This window comes from Anthonomus grandis, chromosome 7 (assembly GCF_022605725.1).
Source record: "Anthonomus grandis grandis chromosome 7, icAntGran1.3, whole genome shotgun sequence".
Lineage (NCBI taxonomy): Eukaryota > Metazoa > Arthropoda > Insecta > Coleoptera > Curculionidae > Anthonomus > Anthonomus grandis.
The window spans coordinates 1,782,909-1,807,210 of record NC_065552.1 but is presented as its reverse complement, the minus strand read 5'-3'; the positions used below and the strand labels follow the sequence as shown (position 1 = coordinate 1,807,210).

The 24,302-nt window shown below is 31.1% G+C and overlaps 1 protein-coding gene across 1 annotated transcript in view; it reads right to left on the bottom strand.

Annotated features, from left to right (window-relative positions):
- The window catches only part of LOC126738829 (mucin-3A-like), a 31,720-nt gene extending 16,507 nt beyond the window's left edge, over positions 1-15,213 (bottom strand). Inside the window, exons 1-2 of the mRNA XM_050444280.1 lie at positions 14,750-15,213; positions 4,947-5,102 (exon numbers count right to left, since the gene is read on the bottom strand). Coding sequence (XP_050300237.1) covers positions 4,947-5,102; positions 14,750-14,822 — 229 coding nt within the window. The 5' untranslated portion in view covers positions 14,823-15,213. The remainder of the gene's footprint in view (positions 1-4,946; positions 5,103-14,749) is intronic.
- Positions 15,214-24,302: the final 9,089 nt, after the last annotated feature.

Sequence of the window (24,302 nt, the reverse complement as noted above, 5' to 3'; positions counted from 1 at the left end):
TGCCTAGAAGAAGTGATAAATAACTTAAATTTTTGCCTTGAAAAATTTAATGATTAAACAAAATTTAATGCGAGAATTTTGGTTGCCTTAAAAAATTAGAAATAACTGCTTAATATGCAGAAATAACTTTTTTGAAAGTAGTCAGTATTTGAGTTAAAAAACTGAAAAAGTGACTTCAATTGCCTGGAAAAATTAAGAAAGAACCTAAGCTGCCGTAAAAACAAACTAAATCTAACTTCAACTGCCTGAAAAAAATGTTAATAAACATCAAACGCTTGAAAAAATGATAAAAAAAATGAACTTTTGCCTTAAAAAAAATTACTTTAGGTGCCTGAAAATTTAAGAAAGGACCCTAATTATCCTAAAAAAATAAAATAAAACGGAATTAAAAAAAAAAATTTCTTGGAAAAAAAATTAAAACTGACGTCAAATGTCTGGAAAAAATGAAAAATGACTTTAATTTAGTGATAGAAATAGAGAACGACTTCAACTGGCTTGAAAAAAAAATGTAAAGGGACTTCAATTACTTGAAAAGGTTAAAAAAGAACTCTAAAAGCCTTAAAGAAAAAATTAAACGGACTTAAAAAGTGGCTTCAATTGCCTGGAAAAATTAAGAAAAAACCCCAACTGCCTTAAAAAGTAATTAAATCTAACTTCAAGTGCCTGGAAAAATTAATAAACAACATCAAATCCTTAAAAAAAATTAAAAGTCACTTCAGGTGCCTGGAAAAGTTCTTTGGATTAAAAAACTAAAACTGACTTCAAATGCCTGGAAAAAATAAAAAATTAAATTAATTTAGTGATAGAAGTAGAAAAGGACTTCAATTGGCTTGAGAAAAAATGTAAATTAGCGTCGAGTTTATAGACAAAAAAATTATTGAAGCACTTTACAGAAAAACGAAAAGTGACTTCAACTGCCTGAAAAAGTTGAAAAAAAACCCTAAATTTAATGAAAAAAAATTACAATTGACTTCAAGTGTGAAAAAATGAAAAAATCACTTAAATGCTTTAAAAATAAATAAGAAATGTATTCAACTGCCTGGAAAGTGCCTAAAAATATTAATAAAACACATTGTTACCTTAAACAAGTCAGAATAAATTAGAAACTGACTTTAAATACCTGGAATAAACGGACTTTAGTGCCTTCAAACAGCAAAAAAAAACAAAAATTGAAAAACAATCCAAACTGTCTTAAAAAAATCTAAATTTAACTTCAAGTGCCTGGAAAAATTGATAAACAACATCAAATCGTTAAAAAAAATTAAAAGTCACTTCAGGTGCCTGGAAAAATGAGAAAGGACCCTAATTATCCTAAAAAATAAAATAGAACGGAATTTAAGTTCCTTGGAAAAAAAAGTAAAACCGACTTCAAATGCCTGGAAAAAATTAAAAATGACTTTAAACCCCCCGGAAATATGTTTTTTAACTAAGTTCAAGTGCCTAAAAAAGGTGAAGAATTTAATGTTTTAATGAAAAATTTAATATTGTGTTAGAAAAATTAGAAACATCTGTAATTCTTTTGAAAAAATGATAAATAATTTAAGTTTCAGATAAGCAACATCAAATGTTTAAAGAAGTTATAAGAAAATTGAATTTTTGCCTTGAAAAAAATTTAAAATGACTTCAACTGCCTTAAAAAACGTTTTAATTGACTTCAAATGCCTGAAAAAAATAAAAAATTACAATAATTTAGTGATAGAAGTAGAAACGGCTTTAACTGAACAAAAAAAAATTTTTGAAGCAACTTGACAGAAAAATTAAAAGTGACTTCAACTGTCTGAAAAAGTTTAGAAAGAACTCTAAATTTAATGGAAAAAACTACAATCGACTTCAAGTACCTGGAAAAAATTAATTTAATTTCCTGGAAAAAATATAAATTTGCATAAAAACAACTGTCTTTACAAAAAGTTAAGACAGTTGTTGTTTTGACAATTATTTATTTATTTATTTATTTATTTAAAATTCTTCATTACAAAGGTTCAACAATGAACATAGCATTTTTTGCCTTAAACAAGTCAAAAAAAAAGTAAAAACAACTTTAGTACCTTAAAAGAGCAATTAGTTCAACTTCTTTAAAAAAATGATTTCCAAATGCCTAGAAACATTGAGAAAAAACATTAAATGCCTTGAAAAAATAAATAAAACCAACTTCAAATACCTGAAGAAAATTAAAAATGACTTCAAATGCCTTAGAAATGTGTTTTTTAACTAAGTGTAAGTGCCTAGAAAAAGTGATAAATAACTTAAATTGTTGCCTAGAAAAATTTAATGATTAAACGAGATTTAATGCGAGAACTTTGGTGCCTTAAAAAAATTAGAAACAACTGTAACTTTTTTGAAAAAGGTCAGTTTTTGAGTTAAAAAAATTAAAAAGTAACTTCCATTGCCTGGAAAAATTAAAAAAGAACCTAAACTGCCGTAAAAACAAACTAAATCTAACTTCAAGTACCTGAAAAAATTGTTAAGGAACATCAAACGCTTGAAAAAATTATTAAAAAAATGAACTTTTGCCTTAAAAAAAGTTACTTTAGGTGTCTGAAAAATTGAGAAAGGACCCTAATTATCCAAAAAAAAAAAAATTTAACGGAATTCCAAATCAATTTCAAAAAAAAGTTTCTTGGAAAAAAAATTAAAACTGACGTCAAATGCCTGGAAAAAATGAAAAATGACTTTAATTTAGTCATAGAAATAGAGAACGACTTCAACTAGCTTCAAAAAAAATGTAAAGGGACTTCAATTACTTGAAAAGGTTAAAAAAGAACTCTAAAAGCCTTAAAGAAAAAATTAAGCGGACTTAAAAAGTGGCTTTAATTGCCTGGAAAAATTAAGAAAAAAACAACCCAACCCAACCCAACTGCCTTAAAAAGAAATTAAATCTAACTTCAAGTGCCTGAAAAAATTAATAAACAACATCAAATCCTTCAAAAAAATTAAAAGTCACTTCAGGTGCTTGGAAAAGTTCTTTGGATAAAAAAATTAAAACTGACTTCAAATGCCTGGAAAAAATAAAAAATTAAATTAATTTAGTGATAGAAGTAGAAAACGACTTCAATTGGCTTGAAAAAAATGTAAATTAGCGTCGAGTTTATTGACAAAAAAATTATTGAAGCACTTTACAGAAAAACGAAAAGTGACTTCAACTGCCTGAAAAAGTTGAAAAAAAACCCTAAATTTAATGAAAAAAAATTACAATTGACTTCAAGTGTGAAAAAATGAAAAAATCACTTAAATGCTTTAAAAATAAATAAGAAATGTATTCAACTGCCTGGAAAGTGCCTAAAAATATTAATAAAACACATTGTTACCTTAAACAAGTCAGAATAAATTAGAAACTGACTTTAAGTACCTGGAATAAACGGACTTTAGTGCCTTCAAACAGCAAAAAAAAACAAAAATTGAAAAACAATCCAAACTGTCTTAAAAAAATCTAAATCTAACTTCAAATGCCTGGAAAAAATTAAAAATTACTTTAAATGTTTTGGAAATATTTTTTTTAATTAAGTTCAAATGCCTAGAATAAGTGATTAATAGCTATAAGTGTTACCTTGAAAAATTTAATGATTAAACGAGATTTAATGATTAATGCAAGAATTTTCGTTGCCTTAAAAAAATTAGAAACAACTGTAACATTTTTGGAAAAAGCCAGTTTTTGAGTTAAAAAAATGAAAAAGTAACTTCAATTGTCTGGAAAAATTAAAAAAGAACCTTAACTGCCTTAAAACCAAAATGAATTTAACTTTAAGTTTAACTTTAAGTGCCTGGAAAAAATTAAAAATTAATTTAATTTCCTGGAAAAAATAGGAAATAACTGCCTTAAAAAATTAATTGACTTCAAATGCCTGGAAAAAAAATTTAATCTAACTTCAAGTGTCCGGAAAAAAATTATTGAAGCAACTTCACAGAACAATGAAAAGTAACTTCAACTGCCTGAAAGAGTTAAGAAAGAATCCTTTAATAACTTTAGTGCCTTAAAACAGCAATTAGTTCAACTTCTTTAAAAACTGATTTTCAAATGCCTAGAAACATTGAGAAAGATTTTAAACTGCCTTGAAAAAATAAATAGAACCAACTTCAAATGCCTGGAAAAAAATAAAAATTACTTCAAACCCCCCTGGAAATACGTTTCTTAACTAAGTTCAAATGCCTAGAAATAATGCTTGGAAAAATTATAAAAAAACTGAATTTTTGCCTTGAAAAAATTAGAAATAACTTTCAATATTTAAAAAACGAGTAACAATCTAATGTAAATCGAAAATGTGAAACAACTCTAACTAGCTTGAAGAAAAACTGATTTCTCGTGCCTGAAAAAATTTAGAAAGGACCCTAATTATCTTAAAAAAAAAATTAAAACTGATTTCAAATGCCTGAAAAAATTAATTTAATTTCCTGAAAAAAAATAGAAAAATAACTTTAACTCCTTTAAAAAACGTTTTATTTAACTTCAAATGCCTGGAAAAAATGACAAAAGCATCATTAACGCATGAAAAAATGATAAAAAAATTGAATTTTTGCCTTGAACAAATTAAAAGTCACTTCAAATGCCTAGAAACATCGAGAAAGAATTTTAATTGGGAAATTGGATTTTTGAACAGCTCTAGACGTCCAACGATTAATTGTATGAAAAAATTCCTAAGAATCAAAAATTTCAGATTTATTTGATAAATGTCAAAATTTTTATTATTTTTTTTTAAATTTAATTTTTACCCAATTTTAGAACCATTTTTTTTTCAACTGATACGGTACAAGTACTAATAACAAAAAATATATTTTTCTATCAATTTATGCTTGTAAACGTTTCAATTTAATAGGCGTGGCTTATAACAGCTCTAACTTATTTTTCCGTGTGGGTTTCAAATGGCAGTTTCAAATTTAAAAATGACAGATTGGATACGATTTTTAGGGCAAAAAAAATGCCTTTTTCTTAACAATTTTCTACAAAAACTCACCTTTCTTTATACCACCAAGTGGAGTTTCCAATAAATGTTCCGGAACTTCCCTCATAAAACCAGAACTCTTGGGTGTAGATGGAAGTATTTCCAAACTATCCGGAATTAATTTCCCATTTATGTTTGCCTTTAGAAACAACACCGGAGGAGAAAACTCTGGAAAAAATAGATTTTCTCTTGGTCAAGTTATACGACATACTTAAACAGCAATTAAACAACTAATTTCCGCAAATACTTCTAAAAATAAAACACCTTCAAATAGACATTTAACGACGCATTAAACGACTTTAAAATTAAATTTCTCCGTTATTAACTGCCAAGGCTATGGCAAAAAATCCAAAGAATTTTCGAAAATAATTTAATTGTTTAACAAAAGACATTAAAAGTCACTTTAAATACGTTTTGAAATTTCATTAAATGTTACCGAATTAATTTAACGTTACACACGTGTTTCAGCTTAAAAACGACATTAATCAACCCAAATCCCAAAACATCTGTTTCAATCTAATTGAAATACGTCAAATATATATTGCTGCTTTAAGAAAAAATAAATCAATGTTTGTCGCGCAACAGTATTGTATTACACACTTGCAAACTATATTGATAGGCACAAAAACAAATTCTGTTGCACCAGCAATAAAAAGATCCTGTTGCGCAACATGCACGTATTTTAATGTTCGTTAAAGTAGTGAATGTTACTTCTTAAGTCTGAGCCCTAACAATGCCATTACATGTTGCGCGACATTTTAGTTTTTTTTCAAATTGTCAATTTTTTTAAATTATGGCTTGCATTTGAAACGCAACATTATTGCATTACATACTTGCAAGACATGTTTCAACTTAACGAGAAGAGAAAAACAATTTTTGTTGCACTAGAAAAAAAGAAACTGTCTTGCGCAACATACGATGTATGAACCAAATATTTCCAACAACCTATTTTAATAAGTCACTCATAGAAAATGGAAATCAGAAATTTTATTTAAATGTTATATCTAAGCTTTTACTTGAAACTTTTGTTGTGTACCAGTGTTGCAGACTACACTTTTCAAGTATAAGGTGCAATTTTTGGCCACCACAAAATTTTTCGATGTAAACCGATGTTGCGTAGCAATTTAGGTGAAAGGAAAAACCCTCCAGTGTCTTAGTATGTCTATTTTTTTTTGTAACAAATGAATCCGCTTAAATCATATGCAATTTTTAAATAAAAATCTGTAGCTCTCTAATGACTTCACTAGAGACATTTGTTGCGCAACATTATAGCACTACATACTTGCAATAGCATAAGACGCAAAAACAGCAACAAATAAATAATATTCCTGTTGCATCAATATAATATCATTGAGGTTATTTACAAACGTTGCGCGATATTTGTGATAATGAATTTTGCATAATTAATTAAACGTTACACACGTGTTTCAGCTTAAAAACGACATTAATCAAAGGAATGTCATTAGGATCCAAATCCCAAAACATATGGTTTAACCTTATTGAAATTCGTCAAATATATATTGCTGCTTTAGGAAAAAATAAATCAATGTTTGTCGCGCAACAGTATTGTATTACACACTTGCAAACTATACGAGTGGCACAAAAAGGATTTTTTGTTGCAGTAATAAAAAGATCCTGTTGCGCAACATGCACGAAGCAGACACGTATTTTATTATTCGTTAAAGTAGTGAATGTTACTTCTATAGAAAATGGAAATCAGAAATTTCATTTACATGTTATAGCTAAGCCTTTACTTGAAACTTTTGTTGCGTACCAGTGTTGCAGACTACACTTTTCAAGTATAAGGTGCAATTTCTGGCCACCACAAAATTTGATGATGTAAACCGATGTTGCGTAACAATTTAGGTGAAAGAAAAAACCCTTCAGTGTCTTAGTATGTCTATTTTTTTTTATGAGACTCCACTAGAGACATTTGTTGCGTAACATTCTAGCACTACATACTCGCAACAGTATAAGACTCAAAAACAGCAACAAGCAAATGATATTCCTGTTGCATCAATATCATTGACGTTATTTACAGACGTTGCGCAATATTTGTGATCATGAATTTTGCATAATTAATTAACTGTTATACACGTATTTCAGCTTAAAAACGACATTAATCAACGGAATGTCATTAGGATCCAAATTCCAAAACATATGGTTGAACCTTATTGAAATTCGTTAAACACATATTGCTGCTTTAGAAAAAAATAAATCAATGTTTGTCACGCAACACACTTGCAAACTATACGAGTGGCACAAAAAGAAATTTTTGTTGCACCAGCAATAAAAAGATCCTGTTGCGTAACACGCACGAAACAGACACGTATTTTAATTTTCGTTAAAGTAATGAATGTTACTTCTTAAGTCTAAGCCCGAATAATACCATTATATGTTGCGCAACATTTTAGTTTTTTTTCAAAACGTCAATTTTTTAAATAATGGCTTGAAAAATGTTTTATACGCAACATTATTGCATTACATACTTGCAAGACATGTTTCAACTTAACGAAAAAAAAAACAATTTTTGTTGCACTAGAAACAGACAAACTGTGTTGCAGCCTGTCTCGCGAAACATACTAAAGCAACAACATAAATTTGATTTAAATGTTATAGCTAATCCTTTACTTGAAACTTTTGTTGCATACCAGTGTTGCATACTACACTTTTTAAGGTGCAATTTTTGGGCACCTCAAAATTTGTTGACGTAAAACGATGTTGCGTAACAATTTAGGTGAAAGGAAAAACACTCTAGTTTCCGCTTAAATCATATGCAATTTTTAAATAAAAATCTGTAGCTCTCTAATGACTCTACTAGAGACATTTGTTGAGCAACATTATAGCACTACATACTTGCAACAGTATAAGACTCAAAAACAGCAACAAACGAATGTTATTTCTGTTGCATCAATATAAACGGATGATCATTGACATTAATTAACGGAATGTCATTAGGACCCAACTCCCAAAACATATGGTCGAACCTTTTTTAAATTCGTCAAATATATATTGTTGCTTTAGGAAAAAATAAATCAATGTTTGTCGCGCAACAATATTGTATTACACATTTGCAAACTATACGAGAGGCACTAAAACAATTTCTGTTGCACCAGCAATAAAAATATCCTGTTGCGCAACATGCACGAAGTAGACACGTATTTTAATGTTCGTTAAAGTAGTGAATGTTACTTCTTAAGTCTGAGCCCTTATAATGCCACCACATGTTGCGCAACATTTTAGTTTTTTTTTCAAATTATCAATTTTTTTAATTATGGCTTGAAAAATGTTGGTAACGCAACAGTATTGTATTACACACTTGCAAACTATACGAGAGGCACTAAAACAATTTCTGTTGCACCAGCAATAAAAAGATCCTGTTGCGCAACATGCATGAAACAGACACGTATTTTAATATTCGTTAAAGTAGTGAATGTTACTTCTTAAGTCTGAGCCCTAACAATGCCATTACATGTTGCGCGACATTTTAGTTTTTTTTTCAAATTGTCAATTTTTTTAAATTATGGCTTGCATTTGAAACGCAACATTATTGCATTACATACTTGCAACACATACTTTAACGATACGAGAGGAGAAAAAACTATTTTTGTTGCACTAGAAAGAAAGAAACTGTCTTGCGCAACATACGATGTATGAACCAAATATTTCCTACAACCCATTTTAATAAATCACTTATAGCAAATAGAAATCAGATATTTCATGTTATAGCTGAGCCTTTACTTGAAACTTTTGTTGCGTACCAGTGTTGCAGACTACACTTTTCAAGTATAAGGCGCAATTTTTTGGCACCTCAAAATTGGTTGACGTAAACCAATGTTGTGTAACAATTTAGTTGAAAGGAAAAATTCTTCAGTGTCTTATTATGTCTTTTTTTTTATTGTCATAAATGAATCCGCTTAAATCATATGCAATTTTTAAATAAAAATCTGCAGCTCTCTAATGACTCCACTAGAGACATTTGTTGCGTAACATTGTAGCACTACATACTCGCAACAGTATAAGACTCAAAAACAGCAACAAACGAATAATATTCCTGTTGCATCAATATAATTAATATCATTGACGTTATTTACAAACGTTGCGCAATATTTGTGATCATGAATTTTGCATAATTAATTAAACATTACACACGTGTTTCAGCTTAAAAACGACATTAATCAACGGAATGTCATTAGGATCCAAATCCCAAAACATATGGTTTAACCTTATTGAAATTCGTCAAATATATATTGCTGCCTTAGGAAAAAATAAATCAATGTTTGTCGCGCAACAGTATTGTATTACACACTTGCAAACTACACGAAAGGCACAAAAAACAATTTCTGTTGCAGTAATAAAAAGATCCTGTTGCGCAACATGCACGAAGCAGACACGTATTTTATTATTCGTTAAAGTAGTGAATGTTACTTCTATAGAAAATGGAAATCAGAAATTTCATTTACATGTTATAGTTAAGCCTTTACTTGAAACTTTTGTTGCGTACCAGTGTTGCAGACTACACTTTTCAAGTATAAGGTGCAATTTCTGGCCACCACAAAATTTGTTGATGTAAACCGATGTTGCGTAACAATTTAGGTGAAAGAAAAAACCCTTCAGTGTCTTAGTATGTCTATTTTTTTTTATGAGACTCCACTAGAGACATTTGTTGCGTAACATTCTAACACTACATACTCGCAACAGTATAAGACTCAAAAACAGCAACAAGCGAATGATATTCCTGTTGCATCAATATAATTAATATCATTGACGTTATTTACAAACGTTGCGCAATATTTGTGATCATGAATTTTGCATAATTAATTAACTGTTATACACGTATTTCAGCTTAAAAACGACATTAATCAACGGAATGTCATTAGGATCCAAATTCCAAAACATATGGTTGAACCTTATTGAAATTCGTTAAACACATATTGCTGCTTTAGGAAAAAATAAATCAATGTTTGTCGCGCAACACACTTGCAAACTATACGAGTGGCACAAAAAGAAATTTTTGTTGCACCAGCAATAAAAAGATCCTGTTGCGTAACACGCACGAAACAGACACGTATTTTAATTTTCGTTAAAGTAATGAATGTTACTTCTTAAGTCTGAGCCCGAATAATACCATTATATGTTGCGCAACATTTTAGTTTTTTTCAAAACGTCAATTTTTTAAATAATGGCTTGAAAAATGTTTCATACGCAACATTATTGCATTACATACTTGCAAGACATGTTTCAACTTAACGAAAAAAAAACAATTCTTGTTGCACTAGAAACAGACAAACTGTGTTGCAGCCTATATCGGACATACTAAAGCAACAATATAAATTTGATTTAAATGTTATAGCTAATCCTTTACTTGAAACTTTTGTTGCGTACCAGTGTTGCATACTACATTTTTTAAGGTGCAATTTTTGGGCACCTCAAAATTTGTTGACGTAAAACGATGTTGCGTAACAATTTAGGTGAAAGGAAAAACACTCTAGTTTCCGCTTAAATCATATGCAATTTTTAAATAAAAATCTGTAGCTCTCTAATGACTCTACTAGAGACATTTGTTGAGCAACATTATAGCACTACATACTTGCAACAGTATAAGACTCAAAAACAGCAACAAACGAATGTTACTTCTGTTGCATCAATATAAACGGATGATCATTGACATTAATTAACGGAATGTCATTAGGACCCAAATCCCAAAACATATGGTTGAACCTTATTGAAATTCGTCAAACATATATTGCTGCTTTAGGAAAAAATAAATCAATGTTTGTCGCGCAACAATATTGTATTACACACTTGCAAACTATACGAGAGGCACTAAAACAATTTCTGTTGCACCAGCAATAAAAATATCCTGTTGCGCAACATGCACGAAGTAGACACGTATTTTAATTTTCGTTAAAGTAGTGAATGTTATCTTAAGTCTGAGCACTAATACTGATATTACATGTTGCGCAACATTTTAGTTTATTTTTTCAAATTATAATTTTTTAATTTAAGGCTTAAAAAAATTCTGAAACGCAACATTATTGCATTACATACTTGCAAGACATGTTTCAACTTAACGAAAAAAAAAACAATTTTTGTTGCACTAGAAACAGACAAACTGTGTTGCAGCCTATCTCGCGGAACATACTAAAGCAACAACATAAATTTGATTTAAATGTTATAGCTAATCCTTTACTTGAAACTTTTGTTGCGTAATAGTGTCGCAGTACACAGGTTTCAAAACACTAGAAAAAGATTATAGGCAATTAAACAAACAATCTGGAGCGCATGTTGCACAACACATTCTAATTCGCCTGGAAATTATATTTTATTAACAAATTCAAACCATCTATACAGACAAAATTGAGCATTTTATAACGATTTTCCATAATTCCTAGACGAAAAATAGTGAATTTTTTCAACAAATTTAGGGTCGTTTTAACAGTACTAATTAATTAATTTTCCTCAATTTATGTTACACAATGACAAAAACCCCATCTGGTTACTCTGTGTCGTATCGTTATAAAAATCCTTTTAGTTTTATGAACTGCCGCATTCATATTTGAGTGGATCGTAAAGATAATCAGAGATTGTCAAGTGGCTGATCCAGAACACACATTTGTGTGAACAAACGCCTTTATATTACAAATCTCAACAAAAAAAAACTATTTACTTAAACCTAGTATAGATCTCCTTTAGTCTTAATTCTTACAACAAATGTTGCTAATAGGCGTCTACTCAGAAGGCAACATATCTGCACAGTGTTGCACACTATGCTATTTAAAGTAGGGATCTAATTAAAGCATTTGTAGGGCGAGAAATGTTTCCAATATGTCTAGACATCGCACCAGGTTATATAATGTTAATAAATATAATATGTTGCGCAACATCTGTCTACCTGCGTTCACTAAATTTTATTGTACTTGTCCAAAAGGAAGATTTGCTATTGACTTTTTTTTGCGCGACCGAACATGAACGTGTGTATCCGTTAATGGTTGCGCAACACACGTGTCTCTAGTAAAATATAGAATAAGGAAAATTTTCATTTAGAAAAATTGAAATTAAATTTAAATTTTAAGTATATGGAGCAACGCAGTGGCGCAACAAAAGTTATCAATTAATCAACACATCATTTTGGAAAAAAAAAAAGGCTGCTTTAAGCTGTAATATGCATTTTTTAAGAGTTACTTAAACTTGATTGAATTAATTTTAAATTTTTTTATATAATTTATTTTTTAGCATAAATGACTATCTGGGATGCAGAAATCATGCACGATCGTTATAAAATGGTTTCTCTCGTCTGTAGATAGCTTAAATACGTCAACTAGTTACGATTTCCAGGCGATCCAGAATATTCCAGGAACGTGATATGCGGTAGAATATGAAAAAGTGGACTTTTAACCCATAAATCACCATAAATGACTATCTGGGATGCAGAAATCAAGCACGATCGCTATAAAATGGTTGCTTTCGTCTGTAGATAGCTTAAATACGTCAATAAGTTACCATTTCCAGGTAGTCCAGAATGTTTCTAGAACGTGGTATGCGGTAGAAAGTAAAAAAGTGGACTTTTACCCCAAAAATCACCATAAATGACTATCTGGGATGCAGAAATCATGCACGATCATTATAAAATGGTTCTTCTCGGCTGTAAATAGTTTAAGTACGTCAACTAGTTACTATTTTTAGATGATTCAGAATGTTCCTGTAACGTAGTATGCGGTAGAAAGTGAAAAAGTGGATTTTTTACCCATAAATCACTATAAATGACTATCTGGGACGCAGAAATCATGCACGATCGCTATAAAATGGTTACTCTCGTCTGTAGATAGTTTAAATACGTTAAGCAGTTAGTCTTTTCAGACAATCCAGGATGTTTCTGGAACGTGGTATGCGGTAGAAAGTGAAAAAGTGGACTTTTAACCCATAAATCACCATAAATGCCTATCCAGGATGCAGAAATCATGCCCGATCGCTATAAGATTAGTTCTCTCGTCTATAGATAGCTTAAATAAGTCAATAAATCACCATTTCCAGGCGATCCAGAATGTTCCTGGATGGTGAAATGCGGTAGAAAGTGAAGAAAGTGGACTTTTGACCCATAAATCACCATAAATGACTATCTAGGATACAGAAAACATGCACGATCGCTATAAAATTGGTTTTCTCGGTTATAGATGGTTTAAATACGTTAATAAATCACCATTTCCAGGCGATCTAGAATGTTCCAGGAACGTGGTATGCGGTAGAAAGTGAAAAAGTGGACTTTTAACCCATAAATGACTATCTGGGATGCAGAAAACATGCACGATCGCTATAAAATTAGTTTTCTCGTTTATAGATGGTCTAAAAACGTCAATTAGTTAGCATTTCCAGATAATCCAGAATGTTTCTGGAACATTGTATGCGGTAGAAAGTGAAAAAGTGCATTTTTTACCCATAAATCACCATAAATGACTATCTGGGATGCAGAAATCATGCACGATCGTTATAAAATAGTTTCTCTCGTCTGTAGATAGCTTAAATACCTCAAATAGTTACGATTTCCAGGCGATCCAGAATGTTCCAGGAACGTGGTATGCGGTAGAAAGTAAAAAAGTGGACTTTTGACCCATAAATCACTATCAATGACTATCTAGGATACTGAAATCAAGCACGATCGCTATAAAATACTTTTTCTCGTCTGTAAATGGTTTAAATACGTCAATCAGTTATAATTTTTAGGCAATCCAGAATGTTCCTGGAACGTGGTATGCGGTAGAAAGTGAAAAAGTGTGCTTTTAACCCATAAATCACCATAAATGGCTATCTGGGATGCAGAAATCATGTACGATCGGTGTAAAATTGGTTCTCTCGTGTGTAGATAGTTTAAATAAGTCAATAAATTACCATTTTTAAACGATCCAGAATGTTCCTGGAATGTAGTATGCGGTAGAAAGTGAAAAAGTGGACTTTTAACGCATAAATCACCATAAATGACTATCTGGGATGCAGAAATCGAGCACGATCGCTATAAAATGGTTCCTTTTGTCTTTTGATACTTTAAGTACGGCAATAAATCACCATTTCCAGGCGATCCAGAATGCTCCTGGAACGTGAAATGCGGTAGAAAGTGGAAAACCTAAGTTTTGACCCATAGATCCGCATAAAAGATCCTTTGAGAACCAGTAGATGTGCAGGATCGGTATAAAATCGTTCCTTTTGTCTGTAGATGCTCGAAGTATGTTAGAAAAATAACTTTTCCAGACTATGGATAAAGTGCCTGGAACATGAAATGCCGTGAAAAGTGAAAAAATTGTTTTTTAACCCATCATCGTCATAAATGATCCTCTGAGAGCCTTAACCTATGGACGATTGCTATAAAATGGTTGCTCTTGTCTCTAGATGGTCCAAATGCGTCAGAAAAATAACATTCTAAGGAGATTTGGAATATTTCCGGCATATGACACGCGATAGAAAGATATTGGAGATTGGACTTTAAAATTGGTTATAAAATTAAATGATGGTGATCGTTTTTTTGGTCATTTTAAACACTTTCATAGGAAAACTGATGTTTTTCCAGAGTCGTGGAATTTATCAATGATTTTAATCCTGTCCTTAAAGTCCCAATTAGTACAGTTCCTATATATGAAAAATTACTGGTGTAGAGAATGTGTAAAAGAGAAATTACATGATTTTTATCTAAATAACCAATCAATCAAAATTTCGAAAGAATTCATCAATTCATGTGAGTGGGTTGTTATTTGTGATTTTTTAATTAATTCTTACATAAAAAACGCAATATAGGTACTTTCAAAAAAAATGCCAACTCCTCTTACCTGGATTATCACACGTCATCCTTTCCAGACTGGCCACTATCCATAAAACACAAAAAGTCCAACCGCACCACATTCTTCTCGTTTTCTCCACACACTAGTTACTAGTGACTTTTTCTGTCGTTTTTTTTTTCGAATATTAATCTCAGCTCGAATTACGCACGACACATTTAATTCTCTCTCTATTTCTAACACCACTGGAAATAGAAAAACTTTCGGAAATTCCGTATGGTCGGAACCGAACTCGATGGCCTCTTAAGCGAAAGTGGTTATTTATAAAATGGTTTGGGGAGCGAGTACCTTCTGCGTGAGAACTGAATCACTTGCTCTGCCTAAATCGGTGTTAACTTCTTCTTCTTCATGTTGTTTTTACTTTGAGCGGGTGACTTTTTGGAAATGGTTTTATTAGGGATGACGACGGTTAAGGGTGGGGTACCACTTTTATTTTTGGTTTTTGGGTGTCCGAGTTTGGGATTATGGTACCTGTTTAGAAGGGTGGATTATGAGGTGTTTATTGGGGCAAATGTATGTAATATTTATAAGGTTTTTAGGGGTTTATAATATGTTTCGTTATTTTAATCTTTGATTATTTAAGGTCTTTATTTCAAATTTGTATTAAATAATTTTTTTTTCAAAAGTAGTACGAAAAGTGTTATATCGCCATTGGGTTTTTCAGACTTTGAGACTCGATTGGACACCTATTTTAGCATTTTTCAAAAAAATTAAAAGATTTTGAGAAAATATTTTTTTGAAGAAAGTCATTTTTTTTTAATGGATATTTTGCACCTGTTATAAAGATTTTTCAAAAAAAAAATTGTACATAAATTGTTCAATTACATTGATTTTGCACCTATTTCAGAATTTTTTTTTTAATAATAATAATAATAAAGAAGTTTATTTAGCATAATAGCTACATACATTACAATAATTATAATTATAGTGTAAAGCAGTACTAAAGTCTACAAAGAAAATAAACTACAATAATAATAATAATAATAAACCAATAAAAGTTCATTACATACAGGGCTACATTAGGTATAATAGAGTGGTGATCAGCGTAATAAAAGAAAAAGTACACAACAATTATTGGTATAAATAAAACCTAACCTAGGACAACACAAATTTTAATAGAAATTGGTCAATTAAATTGATTGAATAATTTATTTAGCATTTTTAAAAAAAAAATTAAGAAAACAATTTTTTGAGAATTTTTTGCAATGAAAATTTGAGAAATTTACTATAGAACTCAAAAACTAAGGCAAAATACACCCTTGTGCAAATTTTTTTAATTAAATTGATCGGAAACCTTTGTCAGTATTTTTTTTTTAATTAAAATTTTTTGAAATATGCATTTTTTGAGATTTTTTTTCTTTTAATGAATATTGAAAAAATTGACCCTTACTCTAAAACTAAACAAAATACACGTTTGGAAATTTGTACATTTAAGTAAATTAATTTTGTACTTGAAGAGTGAAAGTAGAGTGGACACTCACAAAAGTCAAGCGTTCCGTTAGAGCACCGCTACTTTACGATATGTGTAAATTTTTTAAATAAATTGACTTAGATTATTGATAACATTGGTTAGAAATTCTGTGAATATTATACTTTTTATTTCATGAAAATATTCCAACTAGTTTCTGAGATTTTAAAGTGAGTCATTACTTTGCAGATCAAACGCTCTTCTTAAGCACCACTACTGGTGGTCGATATCTCAGACATTTTTAGCTAAACTGGCTTGAATCCAGTGGCGAAGCGTACGAGTAGACAAGGTAGATATTGTCTACCCAAAATTATCCAGTTATTTGTCATTAATTTATCACGTAATTATTTCATATAATTGTTGAATAAAAAATTAAAAAAAAAATAACACTGAACGTAGTCGCTCTCCTTACTATTATTATATAGCATCTAAACATGATTAATCCGAAGGCCTGACGCATCAATTAAAATAAAAATGCAGGGCTGACACCCAATTAATGTATATGAGACCCAGGAAGACACATTGATATTTGTCTTCCGAAATTTGGAGCATCTAATCGAACCAAATACGCATCAAGCAGGTGACAGAGGTCCGGTCGCATCAGTGTCTGCGAATTTAACTCGCGGGAAAGACATTCGAGCTTTTGTCTATCGAAGTCGACCAGCTATTTTATTATGCTGTTGACGGTTATTGTTTATAGACACGGTTGATCTGGTCGGCCGCAATACATCTTCAGTTTTGTTTAGTTTTGATGAATCTGCATTTGGCATTTGGTGCGGGCGCGTGCTATAATAATTTATTTTTTATTTTTTTATTATTATTTATTTATTTATTTTTGGGTGTATAAGAAAAGGTTTTTTTAATGATTAATACTACTTAGATAGAAACTCCCATAAGAGCTAATAGAACACTAAACTTTGACATTGACTGTTGCGCCACATGAATTTTGAGGAGTAGTACTAACCGGATGTGAAAATGGGTTTGCGACGTTATAATGGCGGGTAATTTAAAATTTGATTATGGCACCAAATTTGAATTTCTTTCTAGTAGACCGTTCGCTTAAAATTAGTGGAAAATGCGGGGTTCTTTCAGAAATGATAGTACGAAAATAGAAAGTGACAAATAGAGGACTGAGGAGAACACTTTTTAAGGCAGATTGAAAAAGTTTTAAATTGGGACGTTTTTGGTCCCGATATTAAATAAATTGTTTATTACTGAGATTTTGATAAATTGTTTATTGTGGTTTCAAGGCTTAAGAATCTGAACCCAAGTATTAAACATATTGGGCCTGTTAAAAAACCAGGAAATATGTCTTTTGCTATCCACAGATTTAACACAACAGCTTCTTCTTAGAATCCATTTCTCACTTTTGTTGTTTACATTTGCACTTATTATTTTCACAAAAAAAGTTTATTGCAATTATTATTAATGCAAATGCAATGTCGCCAATGTCCTATATTCAAAGTTTTTACTGTTTATATCTCAGTTCTTTTACTACAATATAATTAACTGCTTTTTTAGAAATTTCCTGTATCCCAGGTGTCCGTACACCCAAATGAAAACTATCACAGCTGACACACAATACTGAACTAAACAACTGGATTGTGGGCGAAATGTGAGAATAGATCAATCTGGTCAAGATTTTTCGGAAAGTTTGATTAATGAAAGTTTAAAGTTTACACTGTTTACAGCTAGGATTAGCTATGTACGACATGTACGTATAAAACTCAAATAGCACCTGCTATTAAATAGCAGCTATTTTCGACTGCTATTTTTGATTCGCATTAGCAACAGTGGCGAAGCGTACGAGTAGACAAGGTAGACACTGTCTACCCAAAATTATCCAGTTATTTGTCATTAATTTATCATGTAATTATTTCATATAATTGTTGAATAAAAAATTTAAAAAAAAAATAACACAGAACATAGTCGCTCTCCTTACTATTATTATATAGCATCTAAATATGATTAATCCGAAGGCCTGACGCATCAATTAAAATAAAAATGCAGGGCTGACACCCAATTAATGTATATGAGACCCAGGAAGACACATTGATATTTGTCTTCCGAAATTTGGAGCATCTAATCGAACCAAATACGCATCAAGCAGGTGACAGAGGTCCGGTCGCATCAGTGTCTGCGAATTTAACTCGCGGGAAAGACATTCGAGCTTTTGTCTATCGAAGTCGACCAGCTATTTTATTATGCTGTTGACGGTTATTGTTTATGGACACGGTTGATCTGGTCGGCCGCAATACATCTTCAGTTTTGTTTAGTTTTGATGAATCTGCATTTGGCATTTGGTGCGGGCGCGTGCTATAATAATTTATTTTTTATTTTTTTATTATTATTTATTTATTTATTTTTGGGTGTATAAGAAAAGGTTTTTTTAGTGGTTATTTATGAACGACGGTTCGATATTGGCAATTGTATTTTAGTTGTGTTTTTATTTGTCTTTAATTAATTTTAAAATAATGGATTTATAGGTCATGGTTATATCTATGTTGTGTTTTTTTGAAAGTAGTATTTATTTTTATCCATCTATCTCTTTATGCTAGGAGTAAATATTTTTTTCTTTTTTATATTACTACATAATTTTTCTCTATGAGTTAATATTTAATGCGCTTTCATTCTCTATTTTATTAAAGTGAATAATATTGAATACACTTTTTTTTCTAATTAACAATTTTTATTGATTGTCTACCCGAACAAAAAGTTCACGCTTCGCCACTGCTTGAATCGTGTGAATAATAAATTTCTTGTTTCATAAAAATATTCCAACTATTTTTTGAGAAGTGAGACTTTTAAGTGAGTGGCCACTCTAAAAGTCAATCGTTCTTTTTGAGTACTCTTTTTGGCTTTATTAACATCTAAGTTAATAACATTTGTCAGGAATATTTTTGTGTTCCATAAAAATAATCCAGACAGTACAAATCGACATTTTCGGTTCATCCAGACATTTAAGAATGTTTTCCTGGAAAAATGCATATATAGTATCTTTGAGGTTGATAGAGACGAAGTTTTTCGTTAGAAAGGTTGAACTATCGAAAAACATTTTTTTCAGGCAGTTGAAAAAAGAAAAAAACTCATATTTTTTGTTCTGCAAGAAGGTTGAACTTTTTTTTTAAATAAATTGGCAATTGTCTAAAAGAATATAAATGAAAAATCTTCCAGATGGTTGAAAAGGGATAAAAACGTTATTTTCCAGGCAGTATAGAGTTTTTTTCTAGAAAAGTGAGTGGACAACTGCCTGGAAAAATGTTTATGTTAACAAGTGTTGAAATGTTCACTAATTGAAAATTGCCTCGAAAAAGGTTTAATGAATGAAAAAGAACATTTTTTCAGGCAGTTGAAAACCGAGGCAAATTTTTATTTTTGATTCTATGAGAAGGTTGGACAATATATTTTCAAAAACTGAATTGACAACTGCCTGGAAAAACAAAAATGAAATAGATATAAAATCGTTATTTTCCGGACAATTTTCAGATGGTTCCTACCATCCAGACACTGATTGACTATGTAGTAACTAACAGCAAGTTCATTTAACACCGAAAATCAGTGACCATTACATTATCCCTGTTAATATTGATCATTAAAATGTATCAACTTTATAATAACTGCTTTTAAAAAATCTATGAAATATTATTATAATTGAAATCAACTGAAACGCGACCGTATTGGTAGACCTTGGAATATCAGCATTTCAAATGTCAATTCACAAGCAGAGTCCTTTATGTCGCCTTTATTACAGGAAGTCTAGACAAAATGTGTCTCATGTATTTCAGGATAAAAAGTCAATTAGTATGGAAATGAAAAATCTAATGAGTGCAAGGAATAATTTCTATAAAAAACCCATTTTACATGAAAAAAATTAATGAAAACCATTAGATTATTCAGACGAAAGCAGCTGAAAACATCAATAGAAATATATTGACTTATACAGTATCTTCATAGTCTTGTCTCGATCTGTAACAGGTTCGTTCTTTATTTTAAGGTTATTGTGCAATTATACAGAGTGTCTCGTAATTAATTGGACATAGGTTAATGTAGGATACCTGACATGAAAATAAACCGTTTGAGCTCAATATCGCTTAGCAAAATGTTACTGGTTTTCGTTCTACAGGGTGTTAAAACTAATTTATTGAAATATTTTAGAATCCACTGGACAGATTAACCTAAAATTTGGCGTACTCTTATTATTTGGGATAAGAAACACGAATATGATATCTATTCTGCCATTGCCACTAGATGGCGCCACATACAACAACATTAAGTGATTAAAAAGGTCATAACTTTTTTGACTTCCCTGTACGTACATTTGCGAGTGAAAATAATAAAACAGCATTTAATTCTAGTCAAAAAAGGTATACTTCTTTGATCTCCAAAAAAAGACCGTTTTCGAAATAAACGCATTTTTTTATTAGGTTCCGTATGAACACTTAATCTACAATTAAATTAACAACGATAAAATTAGAAAAGGCTGTTGATTATAATAATTGTTCAAAATGTTCACCATCCACTAGGACACATTGTCTAATTTTTTTATTTAAATTTTGCCTGACTTCAAACAATGATTTTTCTTGGGCCCTGATGGTATTGACTCCTTTTACAATCTTTTGCCACAATTCCTGACTGTTATTTATTTCATTTTTATACACAAGTGATTTCAAGTAACCCCAGAAATAAAAATCTAAGGGATTAAGATCGGGACTACGCGCAGGCCACGGATATTCACTACCTCTACCAATCCATTTATGAGGATAAATTTCGTCCAAGTAATTTCTGACTTGCAGTGAATAATGTGCCGGTGCACCATCGTGCATATACCAACTGTCACGTCTTAAATTTAGGGGCACATCTTTTAGAAGAATGAAAGAGAGATTTAGATAACGTTCTCCATTAAGCTTAGCTGGCAATTCAAACGGTCCCACAATACAATCCCCCAAGATACCACACCAAATTACATTGAAAATTCATGTTGAAAATGTTGTTCTTGGAAAGCATGAGGATTTTCCATCGAATAGATATGATTGTTATGCCAATTAAAAATACCTCTCCTTGTGAACGTGGCTTCATTCGTAAATAAAATTTTATACAAAAAAATGAGAAAAATCATTCAATTGGTGCTCTCTTAAAAATTAACTCAATTGGAGTCTTGCAGGTCTTGAGGAAGAAGATTTTGAACTGGAGTGAAATGATACGGATACAGTTTTTCTTAGCGTAGAATTTTAGATACCGAACAAGGTTTCCTTAGACCAGTGGCTGCCTTAATACGTCTTGTGCTGGTTTCAGGATTTTCGACAACACGAACCAAAATTTCATCTTCCATATCTGCTCCAATTATCCTTGGTCTTCCCGCATTTACGTTTTTTTGAACGAAATGAGCCCGTTTCGCCTAATCTATCGTACAAGGCTTTAAATGTTTGATGATTTGGCTGCCTTCTATCCGGATACAGATCAAAATAACGCTGCGCTTGTAACGGCTGCACGGGTTCCATCAACACCTACTCAAAGACATTGTAGAGGTGTGATTTGTAGAGGTGTTATTGGATTATTCCTAAACCCTGACTGTCCAATATATAACAGTTTATGTTGTTCAAAGTATTGTCTCAACTGCTGGCATACAATTGTCTCTATAATTTTATCAATGACAGGCAATAAATTTATTGGTCGAAAATCTGCAGGAATCTTTGGAGTGGTTACCTTTGGTATTGGAATCATTACATTAGTTTTTAAATCACTTGGAATTATGCTAGTTGATAGGCATGAATTAACTAAATGCAATAAAGGGTATCCAATGACACTAAATAAATCTTTTACCAATTTCACACTAAGCACATTATCACTAGTTTTTTTTATTTTTTAATCCAAAAACTGTCTTTTTCAATTGTGACAGATTGACATTTTTAAAATGTGAAATTTGTATATTCGGAGAATTAGTTGTATTACAAGTCCATTCTATTGTTTCAATACTTGCAGCAATATCTTGTAAGCTATCTGAATAAAATTGATTAAAGTTTTCCTCTATACTACCTGTATACGTCCCAAAATCAACATCCATATAATCAACAGATTGTTTGTTATTTCCCAGTAAACCTTTTAAGGTCCTCCACATATTGCGACTATCACCTTTACATTGATCAATTTTATTATCATAATATTTGGTTTTTTCAGTACGCATTACCGAGGTTACTTTGTTTCTGAGTTTTTGATAGCTTTTCCAGTCACAATCGGTTTTTGTAAAGCAAAATCTTCTATAAGCCAAGTTTCTTTCCCGTTGAACCTCTTGAACCGCCGCATTAATCCATGGATATTTTTTTACAGAATATCTGTTTTCAGGCGCAAACTTATCTAAAGCTGTTTGGATTATGCTTATAAAATCATTATATACAATATTTACATCTGTCGAGGTGTAATTCCAATTCGCGCCCACCAGTTCCTCATTTATTTGGTTAATAGTCTCACGATTTATAGTTCTTTTCGAAGTATACAGCTTATTATGCCTGAAAGAATCACTGCAATTTTGTACTCCAATAATTTCATGGTCAGTTATTACAGGAAAATTTCTCTGTATTTCTATGGCTTTAAACTCATTTGTATAGATATGATCAATGAGCGTAGATGATGTGTTTGTGATTCTTGTAGGGGCTTTAACAATCTGCTTAAGGCCACCAGTTTCTGCAATATTTTTCAATCGCTTTGCTTCATTGTTTTCTTTTAAGAGGTCTATATTAAGGTCACCCAAAATAAATGTTTTCTGCTGATGTATTAGATCCTCATTTAATTTTTGTTCAAAGTAGTTTAAGAACAATGTCTCTTTTCCCACATGTAAAACGATTCAGAGAGCCCAATATTCATAGTCCATTGCATCGTTCCATATAACAGAATGGGTTGCAACATTCTTAATATAAATTATAGTACCACCGGTTCGTCGACTATTCGAATAGCATATTGTTGCAGTATACCCTGGTATGTCCACTTCTTTCTGTTCTATGTCAGATGTAAGATGTGTCTCACTAATGCATACTACTAGAAGGCTGCTGTTATATAATAGATCTTTTCTTTCTTGAAAGTGCGAAAAAAGGCTTTGAGCATTAATATGGACAATTAGGTCATTTATATTATGATTAGAAAGTGGCTGCTTTAGTTGCTATATATACCTTGTTTTAGATTTCACTCTTTCTTGAGCCTTCAAATAGCAAGGACAGTTTTTGTCAAAAACAGTGTGTTTGAAATTAATATTAGCAATTTTCAAAATCTCATGTACATATTTACAGTTTGTACACTCTTGCTCATTAGAACTACATTCTGTGCTCTTATGATTTTTGTTACACAGAGGACATGTGACACCAGTTTGTCTGTAGTTTACTGCTTTGTGACCATATTTCCAACAGTTATAACATCGTATAACACTCATATATCAGCTAGCTATGTAGCTATGCTAGCTATGCAGTATCATCGTATAACACTCATATACTGCATAGCTATCCCATTCTATAAAAATTCTCTTATTGTTAATAAGACATTTAAAGATTTCCGGCGATACCTCCAACACAGCATTATACAGCCGTTTGCCATTCGGAATGTATTTTCTAATTAATTTTATTTTAGTATCTACGGTAGTAGGCAAACAGCTCTGGTTTTTAATTTTATTTACAAAATCCTCTTCATTATCTAAGTATTTTACATTAATCCCAATAACAACGATCTTTGGGTTTGATATTTGTGGAATCTGCACCGAATAGTTTTCAGATAGTTCTGCCTCGACTTTGTTTTGCAGTTTTTTTAAAGAATCTGAATTATTACATTCGATAACAACACTACCATGGCCGACAGCCTTTACTTTTTTAATTTCAACAGCTAAATCCGATGGTTTAATTTTCTCACAAACGGCGTTCTTAGTGACGGCGCTGTCCTGACTGGCATTTTTTGGTTTTATAATTAGTGGTGGGAATGTTTTTTTCTTTTTAACAACTTCGGTCCACGGCACCTCATCGTTTTTATTATACCTTTTTTCACTATCCAGTTTTCTTAGGATTTCAGACGACTGAATATTGTTTTCGGCAACTTGCCGCT